Raw genomic sequence first — 22932 nt, 5'->3', positions numbered from 1 at the left:
TTTCTGCTATGGTTTCACAATACATAGCCGAAAGCCAATGATCCACAGATTGCATTGCATTCCTTATTTTGCTTTCAAATGACTTCCATTGCACAACTCACAACCACTCACACTTGCAAAAGATGACCCTGGTTATCATTGAGGCAATCATATGGTTAATTCTGTTGAACAGTAATTGCATTGTTTAGGATTCAGAAAAACCGCTTGGAGATCTAATATATGGAGGGGTGAGGAGGACATAGGATGAGGATGTATGCTAAAAATGATGAGTATTTTGCCTTAATCCTTCAGTGACAAATGATTGCAACCTGGAGTAATGTGACTTCAGTGTGATGTTGAAATACGCAAGAATGAAATACTATAAATACTAAATGCTATTATATTATTTTAGCTTTGAAGGTAAGTTGATCTGTGAATAATGACTTAAATATTAGCCCCCCTTTTGTCGTAAAAGAGCAGATTAGACATTTTTCTAGACAAAACGTGGGTTTCAAATTACTCAAATGAATAGATAACATTTTTGTTGTCTCTCACTTAAAAGTGTGAAAATATTTATGAAAACTACTAATTCATGGTTATATTTTAAAGGAAGATTTGAACATTTTGGGGTTGCATTAAAAAACAGTGCTTTGTTTGCATACGGTTTTGTAAGGCCACTAAATTTGATTTCAGACAGTATTCGGCAGAGTGTTCAGGTTGAAGATGTGACCTAGAAAAAAATTAAGTAAATAAACACATATTAAACACAGTTACCACAACACGCAGATTGATTACATTTAACTCATTTAGCCTACACCTATAACCTCAAAGTCTGTGTTCACTTTGAGAGGTTTTAATCGGAGAATCAAGGTTATTAATACAAAATATGTAGTTCATAACCCAAACAGGATCTGAATTAATGTCTTTATTTTCTTCTCCACTATTTTAGTATGGATCTGACCAATACAATTAGTATGCTACACATGAAAAAGCATTTGCTCTACTTCCAGCGCAGTTACATAATTTAAACTATTCAGAGTGCCAGTGGGTCTGGAGAGCTCTCTACTGACCAATACAATTAGTATGCTACACATGAAAAAGCATTTGCTCTACTTCAGCGCAGTTACATAATTTAAACTATTCACAGAGTGCCAGTGGGTCTGGAGAGCTCTCTAGTGCCATCTCCTTGTGTCAAGTCATGTGACACATAAACCACAGTCATTCTCACCAACAGATGGGACTATAGAGTAAGACATCGTTATCATAAGAGGCTTCTAACTGCAAGGAAATGAAGTTCACCCAAAAACAAAACTCACCCCTATATGACTTTCTTTCCTCGGTAGAACATAAAATAAGATATTTTGGGAAATGTCTCTTTGGAATGTAATAGTCACTAAAACATGGTTTCTAACATTCTTCAAAATGTCTTCTTTTGTGTTCCACAGAAAAAAAAGTCATACAGGTTTGGAACAACACGAGGGTGAGTAAATGCTCACTGCATTTTAGAAACCTACCGTGAGATAAAGTAATATCTAAGCAGGAAACAAATGCTGTAGTGTGACCAAAACATTCCACATTCCTTTATACAAATCAGCATGAAATGGAAATTCACTCTCATCTATTTTCTAAATGCATGTTAGTGATCTTATTGTGCAGTACTTCATCCATACATATGTTTCATTTTTAAAAAATGTCCTAACTAGTCCTTCTGGTTCTTTGGTGACATATGCCTTTCTGCCTTCACTTTTGAATGCAATGCCCATATATCAAAATCTAATAAACTATCGATGGATAGAATAGAGCCCCTACCCTACTTTTTTTCTCTTTTGATAATTCGTTACGCTTTGATGTACATCACAATATGAAAAATATTATTTGTCACTACTTCCATTTCATCGCGGCTTTAATTTACCAGTATGCTATAACAACAATAGACAATGCAACACTCAAGATACACAATGTGTAAAAGTTCAAACTAAATGGTAGAAAACTGTCTGTAGAAATAAAATGATTAACCTTTATCACTTAACTGTCACTATATGAAATACCAGAGACAAATTGTCTTTTTGAAGCATTGTCTGAATGTGGACAAAAGTTATCCTTAGCTTCATAAAAAGGTCCATATTTACTTCATGAGCGCCACAAGATTGGGCAGATATTCCAACAGAGTTTGTAAGATTTCTAGTGTTCACCAATCCTGTCCATTAGTCAGAGTTCTCCTCATTGCTGGAGTTAGACAGCAGTGGACATTCCTGTCTCCTGTTCTGGCTACTCCTCCTCTTCCTCCGGCCAACCATCCTAAGCCTCCGCCGGATGATGTCTGGAACACAAACGACACCTCTCATAAGTCTACATTTATGGGAAAGTGACAGAATGAACGGTTTTGTGCAGCATGAACACATAGTGTGTACTTACCACCCACACTCTCACAGTCTTGCTGGTTGTCGTGCCAGTAGAGACTGGTTGAAGATCTCCAGTGGCGATAGAGGCGTGTATGGAGCACAGACAGGGTGAGGAGCACTAAGAGGAATCCCAAAGCGCCTGCTGCCCACACGGCCTCGTCTGTACGTTGCATGGGTATCCTCTCGCCCCTCAGCGGCCCTCCTAAATGAGGAGACTTTGAGGAGTCTGAGATTCCACACTGTCCAAGCTCCCCGCATTCAAATCCAGACCTCTGAGCCTTTGTGTCAGTCTTAATGCGATGCTTCTTACCTTCTGTTATAGTTTTCTTATGTGTTTTTCTGTCTGTTTGGTATTTATGTCTTTCTGTCACATTATTTTGTGGAAATTGCTTCTCAGTTGTCTTTGATTTGTCTTTAGCACTGTCTCCAGGCTCCTTAGAGTCCTTTGCAGAACTGAGAGATTGTGTAACAGTTAGCACTGAGAAGGAGGCCATCTTTTTTGTATGATTTTGAAGTAGCGTGTCTTTATGGTTCAGTTTTGCACTCTCTGTGTGGTTAAGTTCATCTGGTTTGACATCATCTTTCAGTTCCACTTCTTCCAGGGATTGTTTGACGACCATCCTGCTCTTCCTGGTTCTCCCTCTGGTCCTCTGTACCTTGATGAGACTGAGAGTCTCCATGCAGCAGTTTTTAAGGAACTAAAAGATGAAAGTGAAATTTGGCATAGAAGGATATTATTTGTATTTCTATATACATAAAACGACTGCATCATCATACAAATCTTGATTGATTTATTGGTCAATGTAATGCAGTTTCTTCACCTTTAATCTCTCCACTTTGGACATCTCTTGACTGGTGTTCTCTGGTTTGTCCATAGGTGCTGGTTTTGTCAAATATAGATTGTACTTTGCTCTTTGGCTTGTATTAGCTAGACTAATATTGGAGGAAATGGTAAACAACCAATCACAAACCCCCAGCGTGATGCGAGACATCTCTAGTGAGCGACCCCACAAGACCACCGCTAAAGGCTTTCAGAAAGATAACAGACATGAGAAATTTGTCAGAAATGGTGCTTTTTAGATAAATAGATAGATAAATAGCATTTTATAGAACGGCTCAATTTGTTACAGATAGTTTATGCATTAGGTGTTGTTAACTAATTAGTCTACATACAATAATGTTAATTTTGAAAGTAATTAATACTTTCATGCATAAATTGTTTTTTCACAAACATATTAAGCAGCACAAATGTTTTTAAAAATTATAATAATAAAAAAATGTTTCTTGAGCAGCATATCAGAATGATTTCTGAAGGATCATGTGACAATGAATACTGGAGTAATGATGCTGAAAATTCAACTTTGCCGTCACAGTAATAAATTATATTTTTAAATACAGTTATTTTATAAAAATGTTACCAAATAAATGTTACTAAATGTAATTTATATTTGTTTGACGTCAGTCAATTAAATCAATCAACCCACGTGACAAGTTCCCTTCTCTTTCCACAACTACTGTGAACAGACAGTCCTCCCGTGTTCGATGTAGACACCTGTGTTACACGAGTCGTTGTTGTGAATGGTGACAGCGAATGACTCACTCTGTGTTGGCTGAGCCAGGGGTGAGGTGTGAGGATGTAATGAGACAGACACGAGTGAGCCAACCCCGCCAAGCTCCTGTGAGCTTCCGCTGAGACACACGGGTGATACAGAAACACCAGTGCTCCATTCTGTCACAAACAACACGTGCAGAGCTTATCAAGTTATCTTCAGTAACAGCTTTAGCTATAGAAATACTGTGATTGTGCATTACTTTGAGGTTGTGTAGCCATCGCTGAGGGGGGCAGTAAAGATACTCTCCACTCTCTGCCTCAACAGGCCGGTAAGGACCACTGAAAAAATAGTAAGTTATGTTAACAAACACAGCTATTTAAACTGATAAACTACACATATTTAAACAGGGTTAGAAATTATTTTCGAATAACGTTCGTTTCCGTTAAGTGTTCGCGCACGTGCATTCTTCTGCCAAAGCGGACGGAATACCGTGCCAAAAATGTAAAACTTAACAGTTTCTTGCAGTAGTTACTACAGTAACTACTGTACTACAGTAACTACTGTATCACTAAATAGACAGCGCTATCAGTGCAGTCCAGTTTGAGCAAATGACTTATGTGAGCCGGTTCTTTTTAGCGAATCAAACGTAGTTCGAATTTAGAACAAATGACTCTTATGAACTGCTTCTTTTTAGTGGATCAAAAACATACGATCAAAGTGTAGTTCGAATTTCGAACAAGTGACTCTAATTTGTCGATTCAAACACACACACTTATAGTGAGAAAAGTACTGAAAATTTTTTTTTAATGGAGCTGTTAATGAACCAGGATAGTTAAGAGGAATCGGAACTGGAACCGGATATGGAATCAGATAAGAGATCTGAGGGTGCGTCAATGCTTACTGGGTGGGTATGCGGTCATTGTATGTAATGGGTGTGTCCATACAGATGTAATCAGCAGCCTGCACAGGACAGAAATCAAAGTTAAAAGATACTTTTATTAATAGTTTTCTTGTTACTGTTGTCCGTTGATATGATAGACAAACAAAACATCCTGCTATCTATAATACATAGTTTATTTGGTCATTACAGTGTGTCTTACTTGAGAGTGAAAAATCTTGTTAGTATGACTCATTTGAAATTCATTTACCTTTATAGTATGTTTTGTGTCAATATCAGGCATATTCTGCAATAAAAAGGAACATCTGTCAGTCATGTTTTTTATCATCAGTGTGCATTTGGTACTGAGTTTAGTTTTGCACTGTACAATAAAAGATATTGTACCGTCTGTGACTGTGGCCAAAGCTCTTGACACAAAAGCTCGTCAGGTCCTGGTAGGTCTGTGACCAGATTTGTCTGAAATAATTGTATGTGATACAAGATCACTTCATTTAGTATTTCAAAACTGGCTTAATAATAATTACACGAATGGGGAAATGTTTCAAGCAGTTTTAGATGATTAGGTCATATAATTTAGGATTACATCTGTCACTGCTTGTCATGTCAATTATTCCTGAGTGATTATTATGGTTATCATTTGATTTAACGTGCATGCTGAATGAGTGAATTGAACAAAAGTCTAATAATGTTTACCTTGCCATTGTCGCAGTGTGTCAGTCTGGAAGGGCAACACCGTGTCACACAGAGACAAATCAATCCAGACAGGATGATCACTTGACAGCTCATGACTTCATCCGAGTGCAGTCAAATACATTCAATACGGTAAGGTTTACTAAATCTCTGCCACATAATCCCAACACCCTGCAGGACTTTATAAATGCAAATGTCCGTGTTCAAACGCGTCTGATGATCCATTCTGAGCTCGAGGATCCACACCTTCACCGTTGGAAAGTTAGTTTTGTTTACTTAAAAAACACGATACCAAGTTATAGAGAAAGGCATCGCGATTCGTAATCAAGCAGAATAGAGCCGTCGGATATGTTTTAAAGTCTTGGGTCCTTATATAAACATCTGATGTTTCACTTTTGACAAGTTAAAAGTAATCAGTAACGTTACCCTGAATCGGAATATCGCGAGCTGTAAACTCATGTACACCTTCCATTCACGCACACGTCTTCTGTTTATAATGGTCAGTACAGCCTGAGATCACGTACATTCAACACATAATAATGTGAGTAGTGTTCATGAGTCTTCAGGGGATACACACATATCTACGGTGGCTCGCAAGGATCGAAACTCGTTTTCGACCTTAGGACTCCTTGACGTCATCTGCCAACTTGTTAACTAGGAAGTATATTATTTATCAGTACAAAATGTTCTTGAAAATTGTTGTAAGTTGTTTATCATGAATAAATAAATATGGGAAAAAACCGAAATGCTAAAGTTCCCAGCAAAGTGAGAACTTAAGTGAAAATTAAAATTAGGAATTTAAGTGAAAACATGTGAATCTAAAATGGCTTAGTTGGTTAATAAGACCCAACAAAAAGTTTATTTATTGATTTATTAATTAATTTTGTTATTGTTCTTTTAATGCAGTAATTTTATCATATGACTCATTTAGCCTCTTATTCAAAATGGGTCTGTGTTTCTCCTTCTGGACACAATGTGGCACAAACATATTTACGTGTTTTTCTCATAATTTCTGATATAGAGCTTAATAATGCATTAATAATAATGCCTTTAAACAATCTAATTACCAAAAATGTAATAAAAAAATTGTAAAATTGAAATTTAGAACAGTTTATCAACTGTACTTTTTTTGGAGTCTTCAGACTCTGTAAATTTTGTTATACCAGTGTTATTAAACTGCCTTCTGCTGTGAAATAAAAAAATATATAAACCTTGCTACGTGTGCTAACCAAGACTTGTCATAGCACTTGCATATTGTTGCTCTTTTGTTGGTTTTGATTGATTCAATTGTCATCATTTGTAAGTCGCTTTGGATTAAAGCGTCTGCTAAATGACTAATTTGGACTACCTGTAGCTTGTTTATTGAAGATGCAGGACAACCACGTTACACAGAACTGTAGTCAACATACTGTTTTTGAGAGCTACATTTACTTGATGACTAGATGGGAAAACAGAATATTAATAGTAATAATAATAATTGCTTGGGTTAGGAAAAAAAACCCTGTTTATCCTTTAAAAAAAAAAATAGTTTACTGATAGTCAGTATCAAAAAGTGTGTCAAAAAATGCATGGACAGCTGAAAGCAAAAAACATAAAATTGTCAATATAAGAATCAATATTGTAAAGAACATTTCAATTTAAAATTTAGATCTATAACCCCAGCTGACACATAAACAGCTTGTATGCAACCATTCAGCTGCTGGTAATCATAATACATAAAATAAAAATATTTATAAATAAAAAGTATCATATAAATAAAAAGTGAGACGTGACGTTGTACTAAATTTACTTTTATTACAGCGGATCCTCTGACCAGTGTTCCTCCATCAACACAACAGTAATTACAGAACAGAAAAAATAATTCATTTATCTCTAGACTTTTGTTTTCTCTGATTCATGAATACTTTAATACAATTTCAAGCCATTTATTCTGTATTTTTAAACTTTTGTATAATCTTTTTAGACATTCAATAACATGATACACGATCTATACATTTTGATACAGGTTACATATGAGTTATAGTGGTGATGCTGAGCCAGAGGACAATGGTCGCGTGTGAAACGGCACACTAACACACTACTTTTCAAAAGAAATTCAGTACGCAGTATGTTAGTATGCCATTTTGACCACGGCAAATGAATACTGATGTTCTTTACAAGAAATGTAGCCCTTCCTCATAGACCAGCCCCTCTCTATCGCTCCCCGTTTCGTTTCTTTGTAGTGTTGGCGATAGGAGTGTCCAGGTCCATCAGAACTGAAATAACCATCACTCTTTCATAGCCTGTCAACAGGAGAGGAGACAATGCAGTAGTGACCGGGCTTGGCAGCTGTGGGATGGCACAGTGTTTGACCAGAGGTTGAACCTCCATTATTTAGAAAATAAGTTTGCATTTCAATCATTTGCATTTCAATTTCTCATATATCAGTATTACTTACATATCCCCTAAATTCAGTCAGTAGGACAAGTTTCAAACTAGGATAAAATAAAAAATAAAGTGTGTAATCTATATCGGTGGCAGGTATGACACAATTATGAGTAATGCCAACCAAATTCAAACAGCCCTCACCCAAAAGGTATTAAAAAACAAACAAAACGGATCATCTGTGTGTTACAAAATATCAAAATGACCTATGGGAGGATTCAAAATAGAAACATTTGCCTCTTTTCTGTGCCTTTTATGCTGCACCTTCTGACATTCGCATGAATGGAGGGTTCAGAATAAAGAGGACCCAAAACGTTCCTGTGATCAATAGACAGACACATTTTCTAATACAAATGGAAACACAAAGTGTGCAGAGGTGACGTGTAAACACACACTACTCCCTGAAGTTCAACTCTGAGGCCCCGGAGCCCCGAGGCTCCTTGCACACAGGCCAGAAACCCCTTTAAAAGCGCAAGGTACATAGTTTACAATTCTTAATAGATTTCTTTTAAAACATTTGCTATACGCAGAGAATCTTGATTGGGGGGGGGGTTCATGTACGCCACCATCGATTTAGTTAATTTCTATGCATTTTAAATCTTTGTTTTAAACCAAATATACAATATGAACACTCTCCCCAGAAGACGACTTTAGAGTTTGTTAGGTACACTTTATACTCACTCTTTCACATTAGAGCCGCATTCATTTGGTAATAAGGGTCACACAAGATCTTTTGGGATATTAAGGAAAGGGAGAGACACGTTCTGCCCGGAGAGTTTTGTTTTCACCAATGATTGCACAATGGAAACAGAAGGGGGAGGGTAACATTGTACTCCATCAGAAGTGTTAAAACGTGAGTAAAAATTTCACGAGAATGAGTCAGTCAACGTGACTCCTGCAGTCAAAGTGATGTAAAGCAAACCGACAAGATAAACTCGCTTGGGAAAACAAAGAGTTAGCTTGAAAAGTTCCCCCAAGAAAGTGCATTCAGGCATCTGTGCGTTGAAACGCTGGATCCAGGCGGAGCTTGGCGAGGAGTGATGGCATGTGAAGCAGTGGGGGAGAGTGAGGGCAGGCAGGGGCATCGGCAGCACAGCTCATATCCTCACAATACTGGGCACTGACACCTGCGGTACGGGCGGCACAGAGGACAGAGAGAGAGAAGGGGAAAAGATCCCTGCGTGTTTGAGAGGACATTCTACTCATGGACTTGGTCATCTCAGTCACTTATAACAGCCAACAAATGAGGGAGAAAATACCCTTTTTGGCTGTTAAATCTTTGGGGCAGCTATTGATTTAATAAAATACATATACTTTACAGACGACACTACCAGCCAAACATGGACACCCCTGACTGAATGCAAGCGTGCTAACTTCTTCAATACCATTTAAAAATAATCCCAGGATGCACCTCATGAACTTCGCTGAGAGAATTTGGCCATTAAATTTCCCATTAGAGGAGATGAGATTGATTTAAGCAAAAACGGTAAAGCTGGTAAGTTTGATTCATGTCTGTGAATCGTTTAGATTGAACCGATTAAAAAAAGTGAAAATATGTGAGTTATCACACAAACAAACATATGCTCACAAACATCTCTGCTTGGCATTTCTCCTATGTTTTTGTAAACTTAAGTGTAGGTAAATATAATTAATACTATGTATTTTTATGTAATATTTCCTTGTATACATGTAGTGCAAAGCCATGTAGGAAAATGCCATTGTTTTTTAGCTCGATTCTTCAAGAATTTGAATACATAAAACATTAAGAATCTACTTGGCAAAAGCTGTTTGGTTTAAATAAGGCTACGCTCCTCTAATATACGCTACTATTCAATAGTTTGAGGTCAGTAATATTTTTTAAGAAATAACTTTGATTCAGCAAGGACTCATTAAATTGATCAAAAGTGACAACATTTATAATGTTATCCAGTGTAGGATTTCTATTTCAAATAAATGCTGTTCTTTTGAATTTTTCTATTCATTAGAGATCCTGAAGTAATTTTATCATGATTTCCACAAAAATATGAACCAGCATAATTGTGTTCAACATTGATAATAATAATGAGAAATCAAATCAGCATTCAGAATTATTTCTAAAGGATCATGCGACACTAAAGACTGGAATAATGGTTGCTTAAAATCAGCTTTGCCATCACATGAATGAATTACATTTTAAAATAGAAAACAGTCATATTAAATAAGAGCATAAAAGACTTCCCAACCCCAGACTTTTTAATGGTAGTGTATATATACTGAATAGGGCTGTCAAAATGACTGAAAAACTAAATTCGAATTTTCTACTTAAATATTATCAAAATTCGAATTATATTCGAATTTAAAAGGCATAATTTCAGTTAGGGGGGAAAAAGCTTTTGGCTTCTCTCTGGAGGCCACAAGAGGGCTCATCGAGCAAAATATTATGCACGTTTCTTCAACGCGTAATAAAATAACACGACTATCTTTGAAAAAAAAGTGCATAATGTTTAAAATAATGTTTATAAACCATATATAATTAATAAAGTTATTTATAAAAAGATAAAAAAAAAAACAGCTCCATGCATGTATGTATAGTTTAATACAAAGGACCGAAAACCAATCACAAAGAGTAGGCTACTTTCTTCATTTAAAAACTTGAGATACAGTGGGATGGGGAAAAACTGCCATAATGTCTTTAGATTTCGATTTTTTTTTTAATTCGACGAATATTCGAAATTCGATTTTTTTTTGACAGCCATAATACTGAATATACTATTATTTACAATATGGAAAATAGTAATAAAAAATAAGCAGTAGATGTGTCCAAACATTTGACTGGTAGTGAATGAGCATGAAACGGTAAACACACCATTTGCTATTTAGTGTGGAGATCATGAGACCAAATCAAGAGTGTTTGCCTGCTCCAAAAGAGCCAGTTAAGTGTCACATAACAAAGCCTGCTGTCATGACCTACAGAAAAAAAAGGAAGTCATTCATGCTCCTACCGTTCCTTACATTCCCAGAGTGTCAAAGACATGACACAAACCTGATGGAGGACAGAGTACATTCAAACAGTTTCTGCATTCATTTCATTTGACAAATCATGACAGTACTGCACTAAAACCACTGACAAATTCATATCTAGCACTTCCTTAAAATGACCACAGAATTCTTTTAAAAAAGTAACAGTAAACATACTGGACATCCGCCATCACACACTACAGTTTACGGCTGCATTAGTCATTTCCATAGTTGAGAACGCTTGTAAAAAATATTCCTCAAAACACAACACACTACATAAAGTGCTTCTGCTTGGCAGCTATTCAAAGGCACCTCAAAAGTTTATTAACATAAGAGTTTAGCATTACATAGTGGGATAATATAAGCTCATATTTAGGTGTACAACCAAATATATCCACACTTCTTAAATGGACCAATACTGTCCCTTCATTAGCTTGGGGAACATGATTAAACTCTAAATTTGGGAGTGTTTTTTTTAGCTACATGAAAACATTAATCTTGGCATGTCTCTACTGAGTAATTAAACTATTAACACATTCAAGGCACTGAACATATATCTGATATATTTAAGCTGGCATTGCACACCTAAAACATCACATACAACGAATAATCAAGAAAGCACCACATCTAAATGTGTCTGGACACCTGATCCAGATGAAAGCTGGCTGACCTAATAAAATGAAGGGTGTATCAAAAGGCTAAGAAGACTGAAGACAGGTTGTCTGGCCATAATTAGGTTGCTTAATGCAAGTACAGACTAAATAAAAAGTAGTATGCTGGAGATATGAACATATTTGTGCCTGCCTGCAATGTTTAAAATCTTAAAACACTAAACAAGTAACAAAAGTCTGTAAGATCAAGTTTTGAACCTCTTGAAATGTGTATTTTTCTTCACATTAATTTTAGCACAGTACTTGATGTAGGCAAACTCCTAAATCTTCTCTGCAAATGAATCGTCCAACTTAAAAATCTGACAACTAAAACACTTTCACTTAAAATCAACAGATTGGTCAGCTCTCTTCCTAATCCATATACTGCACACACATAATCCATTTCTTTATTTTATTAAAACCCAAATTATTTTTCCTAAGAGCATGACAGCAGGCTGACAGCTTAGATTGTATACTTATGTAATCATTATGCTTAAGAATTATGGCCAACATCCCCTTTTAACATCCTTTTGGTTTATGAATCCACACGTTAAGTGGACTAAAGCTAAATGAATAAACATCTATTTTATACATATATATATATATATATCTTTCTCTGTAATATTTAGCATTAAATGAATCTCATCAAGTGAGCTTTAAATCAGACTAGTGTTTTTGACTTTAGCTCTGCATGGCTGTCAAACAAGCTTCATACAAAGTTAGAATTTCTTTTGACCTGAGCGATATCTGCTATCGTTTACATGCACGTCTGCATGAAGGAAAGTGAAATGAGAAAGCGAAGGAAAAGAAAAGGGGGATAGAGGGAGATGGGTAGACAAGTGCAGTTGGCTCTGCACTCTGTGCCAGTCTTTAGTGTGGGCCAGTGCGTTCCCCTACCCTGTGTGTGTTTGTGTGTGCAGGGTTGGCACAAACGCACTGGTGTCTATGTGTAAGACAGGTGCGAACCATTGGATATCTGAGATGTGATGCTGGTGCTCCTACTCATGCCCTGCTCAGTGCGCCCCGCTGAAGTGGTCCTCCTAAGTGCCTGAGGGCTGTTCCGCATCCCCATGCTGCTTTTTGGCATGGCCCCTAGGGGGCCCGAGGGGGAGTGGCCCCACGGAGGAAGCCCACCTCCTGGGATGGCTTGGCCCCAGCCCTGCTGGGCCTGTGCTCCTCCCTGACTGGAGTGGTAGTGGTGGCCGGCCCCTGAACCAGTGCTGCTGCCCCACTGTGTCCCCTGAGAGCCATCTGAGTGATGCTGATGGGGGATCCAACTGGCCGGGGCCCCTGGGAAGCTGTGGCTGAGGCCCTCAGGAGAGATGTTAGCCAACACCATGTTGCTAAAGCCCAAGCGCATGCTCTCTGAGTCGAAGGCCTCGATTTCTCGGGCCTGGCGCTCCAGCAGGCTACGGATCCGCTCTGTGCGCTCGTTCTGCAAGGTCAACATCTCCTCTTCGATCTGTGGGACACAACAGAGGATAGTTAGTCAAGTTTAATTATTAATACAATTTTAAAAAAAAGTTTAATGTACAGTGGCCCCAAAAAGCATTTGGGCACTTAAGACATGATTAAAAATTAATGGTATTGCATAAATAGAAAAAATTATCTTTTATTTAGGCAACTTCTATTATTTTATTTTATATTCGATTTTATTTTAATTCTTTTTTTATCTTACTCAGCTACATGACCAAATATGACAATACTAAATTTGACACATTTTACAAGAGCATAAAGGAACAAAGTAATTTATACATTAAAAAAAGGTAATTTATACATTAAAAAAATAAAAATAAAAAAAGGTGAAAGCGATTGTGTGTTTAAATGACTCTGTAGGACCTTAGTCTCCAGTAAGGCTCTCCGGAGGGACACTCTCTGCTCCAGCTCCTTCCTCTCTTGCTCCTGCTGTGCATCCGTCTGCATCTTGATCTTACTCTGATATGCATTCAACAACTCCAACTCCTGCTGCAGCTGCATCCGCAGCACCTGACACTCTGCCTCCTGTGCCTCGTCTAGACGCAACTGAGAGAGATCATCTATATGAGTTGATCAGGGATTGATGGTGAAACATTTTTAGCGTATTGTTCTCAGTCTGGTACTCACAGCCTGTGTGGAGAGCATGTTGTTGATGGTGTGGTCATACTGTTCGGCGAGGATTGCTAGTTTCCTGGTTTGCTCTTCCTTCAGTCTCTTCAGCATGGTCTTGTGTTCGGGTTTTGGTATGCTCTCCAGCAGCTGGTTTCTCAGGGCTTTGTACTGCCGGGTCTGGGTCTTACATGCATCCTGGAACTGTTTCTTGATCTGTAGCTCTTTGGACTGTCAGAGACAAAATAAACACCAGTAAACTAAACAAGTTAGGAAAAATGAAGTAATTAGGGATGTGCAAAACTACATATGTTCAAACTCAATTAGTTGGTCATTCAAAAGAAAGTGATGGGCTGGTTTCAGATTGACCTGACACTTTCCTTAAGGAGCATTCAAATGGGACGCGTTTATGTGTTCAAAAACAGCTGGAATGAGTGCAAAATAATTAAATTGAATGCAGCGATCCTCATTAATCAACTAGCTATTGTTGGAAAAATAGTTGACTTGTCATAAGTACAAATAATAATTAAGAAAAAAAAAAATCTAAAAATAGTCTACCTCACTAATTAGTCGTTTGGTGGATAGCTAGCTAATCAGTCATAAATACACAAATAATAATAAAAGAAATTCTAAAACTAGTCAACCTCACTAATGAACTAGTCAATTGTTGGACAACTAGTTAGTTGACTAGTCATAAATACAAACAATAAATGGGAAAAAAAATTCTAAACTAGTTGACCTAATTGATTAGTTGACCACTGTGACCCATCCCTATAAGAAATCAGCGGAGTCAAATTTTTTCATGCCCTAACTAATCCTAAACCTTATTTTAAATTTTAAATAGTAATTTGGCTAACACTGTAATTGAACAACAATTTGGTTGCCAGCCCAGTTCTGCAACCACCATGCTATAGCTAAGCCTCTTTTCAAGGAATTGCAACCTACAACCTTGTCTGGAAAACTCGAGTGACGTTACCTTGAGGCTCTTGGGCTGCTGTCGGACTTCCATGACGTGTTTGCGTCTGAGCTCCCTCTCCCTGCGCTTGTTGTACTCCAGCTGGTTGGTGAGCTCTGTCTGGTGCTGCAGGCGTATCTGCTCTGCACGCATCTTCTGGATGTTGCTCAGGTGTCTGAACTCCAGCTCCTGCACAGACTCATGGTGTCGGAGCAGCATGGCGTGCTCTAGATCCTTCTGCGTCTGACGCTTATTCAGCTCCTGAGAACAGACAAATGTCAGACTAATTAATGTCACTTATTTCTGGCTCAGTTTAAAGCCAAAAATGGAAACTAAATTTGGATTTGTGAGTTTGTGTACATGCAAGCTCTCTGTCTGCTAACCTCTCTCATTAGATCCTGCTCCACGTTGTGACGTGCAATGAGAATTCGCCGTTTGAACCTGCGGCACTCAAGCTCCAAATACTGCCGCTGCCGGCGAAGTAGGTTGGCCTCTTCCTCTGCCTGGAAGTGCTGGAATTTCTCCTTCTGCTTGGACAGCCACTCCTGCTTCTCCTTCTTTGGTGTGGACTGGTTCTCATTCAGCTCCTGCAATGAAAAAGTGCAATAAATGGGAATGTGCGATGGAATATAATGAGGATAAGAGTGAAGCTGTCCAGATTGGCTTCCTGACCTCTTTGAGCTGTTCCTTGCGCAGTTTGTACTCGCGTTTCTGAGACTCCAGGAAGCTGTTGAGCTCCTTCTTCTGCTGGCTCTGAATGTGCTGCAGGAACTTCTTTTCATCGTTGGCAAAAGTCTTGGCCTGGAAAGCAGAATGATGCATCATAAACAGACGATTCTGACTTTTTAACATCTTTTTGACCTTACACATTAACAATTAATGATGTTTATGATTTGGTTTTGTATAATAATGTTACAGTACATCTTTCTCCATGGTGCATTGGTGCTTCTTGATGAGTTTGTCCATCTCGGCAGCAAAGCTGTTCCTCTGGTTCTCCAGTTCTTTGTCTAGCTTGAGTCTATGCTCGTCCATCTCGCCCTTCAGCTTGTTTTCGAGGGCCAGAAGGTGTTTCTGGTGCTGCCTGCGCATTCGTTTGTAGCCAGACATCTGCTCACGCACCTCAGAGTCCTGCTCGTGTTCTTGAATCTGACGCGTCACCTAGGACACACAAAGACCAGATCTGTCAAGAAACCAGCTTTTATCCCTCAAGTGTTGTAGAAAACAGTGAACTATTAAACTTGAAGTGATCCGAGAGCAAACAGACTCCCTGAATCTGTTCTTGGGTGGTAATCTGGCTCTCACCAGGGAGGCTGTCCGAATGGTGGCAAAGTGCTCTCGATTCCGGTATTGACGCCGTGGTGTCTGTGCTGGGGGAGACTGAGGCTCTGTGGGCTGTTTCTGAGCCTCGGTTTCTTCCTGGTAGCTCTCTTCCTCCTTCAGACATATTAAGCATATTAGCATGAAGCATATTAAAGGGTTAGTATATTCTCGTAGCTTCGCAAAATTGAAGTTGAGCCACTGATGTCACATGGACTATTTTACCGATGTCCTTACTACGTTTCTGGACCTGGGAACATTACAGTTGCTTTGTTGTCTATGGGAGGGTCAAAGAGCTCTCGATTCCATCAAAAATTTCTTCATTTGTGTTCCGAAGATGAACGAAGGTCTTACGGGTTTGGAACGACATGAGGGTGAGTAATTAATGATAGAATTTTCATTTTGGGGTGAACTAACCCTTTAATACCATAAAAACAGAACAAGCATGCATGATATGGGGGAAGTTGTGGCCTAATGGTTAGAGAGTCGGACTCGTAACCCAAAGGTTGCGGGTTCGAGTCTCATACCGGCAGGAATTGTAGGTGGGGGGAGTGAATGTACAGCGCTCTCTTCCACCTTCAATACCACGACTGAGGTGCCCTTGCGCAAGGCACCGAACCCCCAACTGATCCCCGGGCGCTGCAGCAAAAAATGGCTGCCCACTGCTCTGGGTGTGTGTTCACGGTGTGTGTGTGTTCACTGCTGTGTGTGTGCACTTAGGATGGGATAAATGCAGAGCACTAATTCCGAGTATGGGTCACCATACTTGGCCACATGTCACGTCACTCACTCACTCACTTTAGATATGTTCAGTGTGCTTTGGATTTCAAAGAGAGTCAATAAGCAGTTACAAAGATCTCACCTCTTAAAAATACATCTAGATGGGCTTTATTAATATTTCAAGCACATTAGTACTCAACTTTGACTACTTAAACTTTGCCTTAACTATCAATTTGTAGTGTCTTGTAGCCTTTGACTAAACTGCAAAAGGTCTGGTCCATGATTAAGTCTGTTAATTCCAGCCAGGAGGAGACTGTCTGATTGACATGTAAAGCAACCAACCACAGTTTGCTTCATTTTTGCATGAGATTTAGCGGTGGGTAAATCTGCAATACATGCTATCACAATTATAGACCAGTGTGAAAAAGTATTTAAATAAGGATGTGTCACAAGGACAAGTCACTTTTTAGAGAATAAATGTAATGTAAATATGTAAATACTTTGTGGACGTGCACAAACCGGTTTGATGTGAATCATGGAGCTGTTGGGTATGATGGTTTGGTCTTTCTCCATCAGGTCCACCTCACTCTTGTTATCGTCTGTGGCGTCAGGCAGGCTGTTAACTGAGCTGCTCTGTGAGCTCGCGCTGATGGACATGCTAGGGATGGACTGGTTACTGCCCACACTGTTCACTGTACCTGTGCGGCCAACACTGTGCTCCACCTCCTACAACACATTAAATGAATGGAAACATACTTTCAGTAAAAATATCTTGTATGTGTTGAGGCCATGCATTTCTATAAACTAGGACAAAACACAACTTCCTCCCTTGGCAGGAAAACACATTTGGCAGTGTACAAAGGGTCGAAGGAGATATGCCATTACAATAACTGACCTCCTCATCGTCTGGGACCTCTGCTGCAGGGCCGTTGTGGGCCTCCTGGAAGAGGATCTTTTTCATTTTGCGGTACTGCAGGTTGTCCAGCTCTCTCACAGCATCTTTGGTGCGCTGGATCAGGTCAATAAGAACCGAATCCGGCCGCTCGCGCTGGACAAACGCATGCTGCACACAGAAAGAGGAGGTTATGATGATCAAGATAAAAGGATCAGATGCTTCAAAAGACACTGAGTGAGAATTTTTACTTTAAAATATTATCAGCTTCAACTGAACCAGTAGATTCACATATTACAGAGCTCAACTGCCATTCAAAAGTATGGGTTAAGTAACGTAAAAAATTTTTTTTTTAAAGAAATTTACAATTTTATTCAGCAAAGATTAATTAAACTGACCAAAAGTGACAGTAACTGTTCTGACTGTTCGTTTGAACTTTCTATTTGTCAAAGAATCCTAAAGCATGTATCATGGTTTCCACAAAAATATTAAGCAGCACAGCGGTTTCCAACATTTATCATAAGAATTAATTTCAGGTATTTACAACAAACTAAAAACAATAAAAGTAAAAAAAAACAAAAAACAAAAGTTGCACTTTTTTAAAGAAGAAAACATTACATTTTTTTGTTGTTTTATTATTGTTATATTAATATGTTTTTATCTTTTTCATATTAATCCGAACTACTACCTCAAACAGGTCAACAAATAAACTTTTTGTTGTTAGGCTTTGCATTACAAACTCCCTTGTGTCACAGATGCGAGAAAACATGAAAAAGCCAGAGCTTTCAGAATAACAGCTAAAGGCATCAAAGTGTGGTGACGATAGAAAAGATCACATTAAAATAAATGAATTCTTACAGTGTCCCTAAGCATTGCAATAGAATCTACAAAAGAGAACTCACTGAACTCCATCCTTCTGTTTGAACAGTTAACTTTCTTTAACTTACTTTCAGCAGTTCTTCAGAGTTGGGTCTATCGTGGGGCAACTTCTGTAAGCAGGAGTCCACAAAGTTTCTGAAGTAGTCCGTCCTGGGAAAAGAAAGAGTGAGAGGATTTCAAACAATACAGCTTTGAGTTGAGAAAGGTTAATGAACATGAGGGAAAAGCCATCACTCACCATTCACTGGACTGCAGGGTTGGATTCTCATTCTGCGCGATGTGGTATAAGGCACTCATTGCATTCATGTTGAAGAGTGGTGGTTTTCTTTCAGCTGAAGGGCAAGAAGACTATCAGAAAAACAGACTGGGTACCTGAGCAAAAAATGAAGTCTTTATGAATCCTATTTCATCTCACCTAATTCAATACAGGTTATTCCAAGAGACCAGATGTCAACCTTTCCATCATACTGACCCTCATCCATGGCCAGGATCACCTCTGGGGCCATCCTGAGATCGAGGAAACCGCAAACGTTTTAAGAAAAGCAGAAGACTCCAGTGTTATGTAATACAACCATAAACTATCAATAATAAATTTTAGTAGTTGGAAGGCCTAGACAGAATCTAACAGACCTTTTAAGGCCTTTAAAACCTGATTAACTGATTGACTGCAGACTTCCCTATGAATAATTAATTTATATAGTCTGATAAGGCCTTTGAAGTTTATAACCATTGAAAGTCTTGAAGATAAATGGGCAACTCACCAATAAGGAGTACCCACAAATGAATTAGCAGGAGAGGCAATTGAAGCAGAACCGAAATCTGCAAGTTTCACCTGTCCAGGCTCTGTGAGCAGGATGTTCCCAGCCTTGATATCCCTGTCAAACAGCCAGGAAAGGGTAAACTTACAAAACTGAACCACACTCTGCCCTGCTTTATATAGCTAATAATGTCAACATTCACAGGTTTGAGACATTATGTATAGCTACAGACTTAAATATTGACAAGGCATATTAACCTGCAAATACTTGCCATTTCAGTGATAAATTGATTGCACTGGTATTATCCTTTTACAAATTAACAGTTTTGTAAATAGATAATAGACATTTTTGAGTGAATTTGAAGTTTTCTACATTAAATATGATGTAATATATATAATTTTATTAAAAAATCAGGTTTGGTACTAAGAAACTCTTAAGCCCAAAGTATACTTCACTTTTTACTTTGTACGCGCAGGTCGCACATGCGCATTGAATTTGTTTTGCAGTAATCAGTTGTTCCACAAGGTGGCAACACTGTCCCGGGCCGCTGTTTCACAGTAGAAAACGAAACTAAAGAGACAGAACAACAACAAAATAGCGCACAACATCAAATAGAGTATACTTTGAAAGGCTACGCGTTCGACTATACGCATACTCTAGCGTACGCATATAAAAACGAAGTATACTTTGGGCTTAACTAACTCAAGCGCTAACATGAGAACTCACCTGTGAATCATGTTGTGGGAGTGAAGGTACGCCAACCCCTGCAAAGCACCATGAGTAATCGCTGCTATTTCCATCTCTTGTAAAGGTTTTTTGTGTACTGTGGGTAAAAAAAATTTGGTTTGTAGAGGTCTCTCTGAAGATAAACAAATACTTCTATAAATAAATGCTCCTTTGTTTGTAACTTGAGGCCGTATATGGAGTCAACATATCTTTGTGGGAATCGACACATTAAGCAAGCATCAAAAGCATCCAAGCTTACCCTCGAGGAGATCTGAGGCAGACCCCAGACAGTACTCCATAACCAGCTAGAGAGACAGAGACACATATCAGCAAGTAGTCCATGCATATAGAAAACAAATATATCAGACTGTTCATATAAAAAAAGATGTGATCTGATAGCTGCTAGCTGGGTTGGGTTTCTTACCCATGCTGTGTGCTCTCGCAGGTAGCATCCTTTATACTCTATGCTGTTTGGGTGCTTTATCCTCTGAAGGAATTTCACCTCCTTTATTATATCCTGCCATTTCTGGAGAAAAAAAAAAGATAAGAACAGAAAGCAAACAGTTATACAATGAACCAATGCATATGAAATGTATAACTATGCAATGCACTTTCAGATAAACAGTCAATAGAGCCTTTTCTTTCATTCCTGTTTATAAGAATGGTTCTTTTATATTGCATATGCATTTGTATGAGTTTGCTTTTCAGACACAATTTATGGGAGGAGTGTGCAAGGTGATTTACTAAGGTTTGCAGTAGACAATTTGCTGGTATTTGTGCCATTATTTAACACCCAAATAAGCATGTCTTATGTCTTAACCCATTTTGCGCCCATTTTGTTAGTAGATTATTCACACCTGATTATTATCGGCTTTGCTTGTTTGCGAGCTTATGCTAATTTGTGCTGCTCGTGGTAGACTGCATTGGTCATTATGGAAATGTGCTGGTGTTCTATAATTTGCGCATTGTCAGTAGATCACCCACAGAACTTCACACTCCCATCAGTGCTTTAATGAGATCAAATCTGCCCTGTTTAATAGATCTGGCCTTAAAACTTTAACACATTTATTGGTGAACAGAAAAAGACACTATGCATCAGAGCTCTGATTAAATAATGAATCATGGAATACATGCATAGGTTACAGTTTGGAGGGAGACACAATCCTGTGTAATCTCTCTTAACTTAAAAAGAAAGAACAACATGAGAAAATTAGTGTTTATTTTCACCTCATTAGACTGTTTTCCACTATATGACATTTTCTTGATGGCCACCACCTCCAAGGTCCGCACATCCCGTGCCTTTAAAAAATTGATAAATTCATTCATTTAGTAGAAGAATGATTATGACTTCAGTGTTTAAAAGCCATTTTGTTGGGAGATGCAAAATACTCACAAAGTATACAGCGCCAAAGCTGCCATGACCGATCTCTCTCAGGTCTGAGAAGAGTTTTTCGGGGTCTTCTTTAAAAAAGAGATCTGCGATCTCGGGGTCCTTCAGACTCCCTGTGCGAGCAGCGTTGGGCATGCTGGGAGGGGGCGGGGCCTGGGCCTGGGCCGCAGCCACCAGTCACTATCTGGGTCTGCGACACGACAGCCCCCACTGATGGCTCATCTGCAAGACAGCGGCCTCATATGGACCAAAACCTGACAGAGAGAGAGAGTGTAGCATTGCATTAGAAAAAAATTGGGATTAAATCAGAAAATATTTGGTGAAAATTCTGTTACTTCCTTTTTTTTTTTTTAAAGTATATTTTGAATACCAAGTTTTCTTTCAATGGGGACTCAAGACATTTTGACTCCATTGTATATGTATACATCAACACTCCTGAGCCATGACTTAACAACAAGGAGGAATCATAAAAGTTCTCAACTCTATGAGAAACTACATGCTCAAACTGCTGTTTGCAGCAAAATACCCCAGGCTGATGTGTTGCGTTTGCGCATTACAGCAGATGTGGTCAGTGAGTTCCTCTTGTGAGCCTCAGAGAGAGGGAGAGAGGAAGTGTGCAAGAGACAACCAGGAGCTGCAGTCATAACATCAATGGCTCTCCCATTCTTACAAACACAGAGAGAAAGTCAAACTCCAGAATGACTCCACAGCCCTCTGCTTCCTCATCCAGCCTGCTGCTCTATTTAAAATCATTCTGTCCACTGAATATGTCAAGCCATCCCCAACCAGTGGTGGAAAGAGTACTGAAAATTTGTACTTAAGTACACGTACTGTTACATTGCTGAGGAAAGGAAAAAATGAAATCGCATCATATGACCCCTTTAAGTAAAAGTACAAAGAACTCTTCTCAAAAACTACTCAGAGTACTAGTTACTATTTAGCCGGCGATATTTAATGAATTACCAAAAAATATTAATTCACATCAAAGACCTATGTGGATAATAGCAACTTTGAATAAAACCCACTTTTATTTTATTGACAAATACATGAATTAGTGGTCATGATACAGGAATTTAATTTCTAACTCTAAAAATATGAATAGTAAAGTACCCGTGAATCGGAAGTTGCAACTGACTTCAGTGTTATGATGTATTTCCAAGTGAAAGGTTGTGGCTAGAAGGGATACAGCTCCGACAGGACAACTAACAATGAAATTTAATTTTCTACCTATTAGATTGTTTTTTATTAACGTCTACACCTACCCCAACCCTAAACCTACCCCTTACAATAATGCAAAAAATATTAATTATTGTTGTACAGTGTGACAAAAATTACACTGTATTTTTGTGCGCATGCCCAGTAGTGCCATATGTATCCCTTCTAGCCTTAACCCAAGTGAAACGGAATATTGAATAAAGGGCGAGGCTTTATTGTGGTGCACCTCCACTCCACCTCTTGCTCATAGCAGATTCACGGTTGGATAGGAGTGGTTAAGAATATCTGCTTGTTACATCTGACATCATACTTCACCGCTTCTGGGTCCTAACGCTCTGCCAGACGCCCCCCAAAAAACAACAAACTGTGCAATATACACCCACGATGTCATGTAATACTGAA

General features: G+C 38.6%; 2 protein-coding genes across 3 annotated transcripts in view; both read right to left on the bottom strand.

The window, feature by feature from the left end:
- Nucleotides 1-1097: 1097 nt before the first annotated feature.
- Nucleotides 1098-6088, bottom strand: tp53i13 (tumor protein p53 inducible protein 13). Of its 2 annotated transcripts, XM_016557009.1 has the most exons (9): nucleotides 5526-6088; nucleotides 5217-5288; nucleotides 5083-5118; nucleotides 4836-4894; nucleotides 4194-4272; nucleotides 3982-4110; nucleotides 3203-3409; nucleotides 2395-3079; nucleotides 1098-2299 (listed from the first exon to the last, which is right to left on the bottom strand). In XM_016557009.1, the coding sequence occupies exons 1-9, from the start codon at nucleotides 5616-5618 to the stop codon at nucleotides 2184-2186; spliced, it is 1476 nt and encodes a 491-aa protein (XP_016412495.1). In that variant the 5' UTR covers nucleotides 5619-6088; the 3' UTR covers nucleotides 1098-2183. The 2 variants fall into 2 exon arrangements, with proteins under 2 accessions (XP_016412495.1, XP_016412496.1); XM_016557010.1 differs by lacking the exon at nucleotides 5217-5288.
- Nucleotides 6089-10807: 4719 nt separating this feature from the next.
- taok1a (TAO kinase 1a) overlaps nucleotides 10808-22932 on the bottom strand; it is a 32017-nt gene continuing 19892 nt past the window's right edge. Inside the window, exons 2-20 of the mRNA XM_016557007.1 lie at nucleotides 21319-21569; nucleotides 21153-21224; nucleotides 20350-20451; nucleotides 20185-20230; nucleotides 19926-20022; nucleotides 19203-19316; nucleotides 18857-18948; nucleotides 18680-18773; nucleotides 18510-18591; nucleotides 17566-17733; nucleotides 17190-17396; nucleotides 15936-16067; nucleotides 15555-15791; nucleotides 15306-15434; nucleotides 15017-15220; nucleotides 14655-14894; nucleotides 13697-13909; nucleotides 13433-13615; nucleotides 10808-13055 (exon numbers count right to left, since the gene is read on the bottom strand). Of these exons, the coding sequence (XP_016412493.1) occupies nucleotides 12537-13055; nucleotides 13433-13615; nucleotides 13697-13909; nucleotides 14655-14894; nucleotides 15017-15220; nucleotides 15306-15434; nucleotides 15555-15791; nucleotides 15936-16067; nucleotides 17190-17396; nucleotides 17566-17733; nucleotides 18510-18591; nucleotides 18680-18773; nucleotides 18857-18948; nucleotides 19203-19316; nucleotides 19926-20022; nucleotides 20185-20230; nucleotides 20350-20451; nucleotides 21153-21224; nucleotides 21319-21450 (3063 nt within the window). The 5' untranslated portion in view covers nucleotides 21451-21569 and the 3' untranslated portion in view covers nucleotides 10808-12536. The remainder of the gene's footprint in view (nucleotides 13056-13432; nucleotides 13616-13696; nucleotides 13910-14654; nucleotides 14895-15016; nucleotides 15221-15305; nucleotides 15435-15554; nucleotides 15792-15935; nucleotides 16068-17189; nucleotides 17397-17565; nucleotides 17734-18509; nucleotides 18592-18679; nucleotides 18774-18856; nucleotides 18949-19202; nucleotides 19317-19925; nucleotides 20023-20184; nucleotides 20231-20349; nucleotides 20452-21152; nucleotides 21225-21318; nucleotides 21570-22932) is intronic.

This window comes from Sinocyclocheilus rhinocerous, unplaced genomic scaffold, assembly GCF_001515625.1.
Source record: "Sinocyclocheilus rhinocerous isolate Xijiao unplaced genomic scaffold, SAMN03320098_v1.1 scaffold166, whole genome shotgun sequence".
NCBI lineage: Eukaryota > Metazoa > Chordata > Actinopteri > Cypriniformes > Cyprinidae > Sinocyclocheilus > Sinocyclocheilus rhinocerous.
The sequence above is the reverse complement of the archived record's forward strand: the minus strand, read 5'-3'. Positions and strand labels throughout refer to the sequence as shown.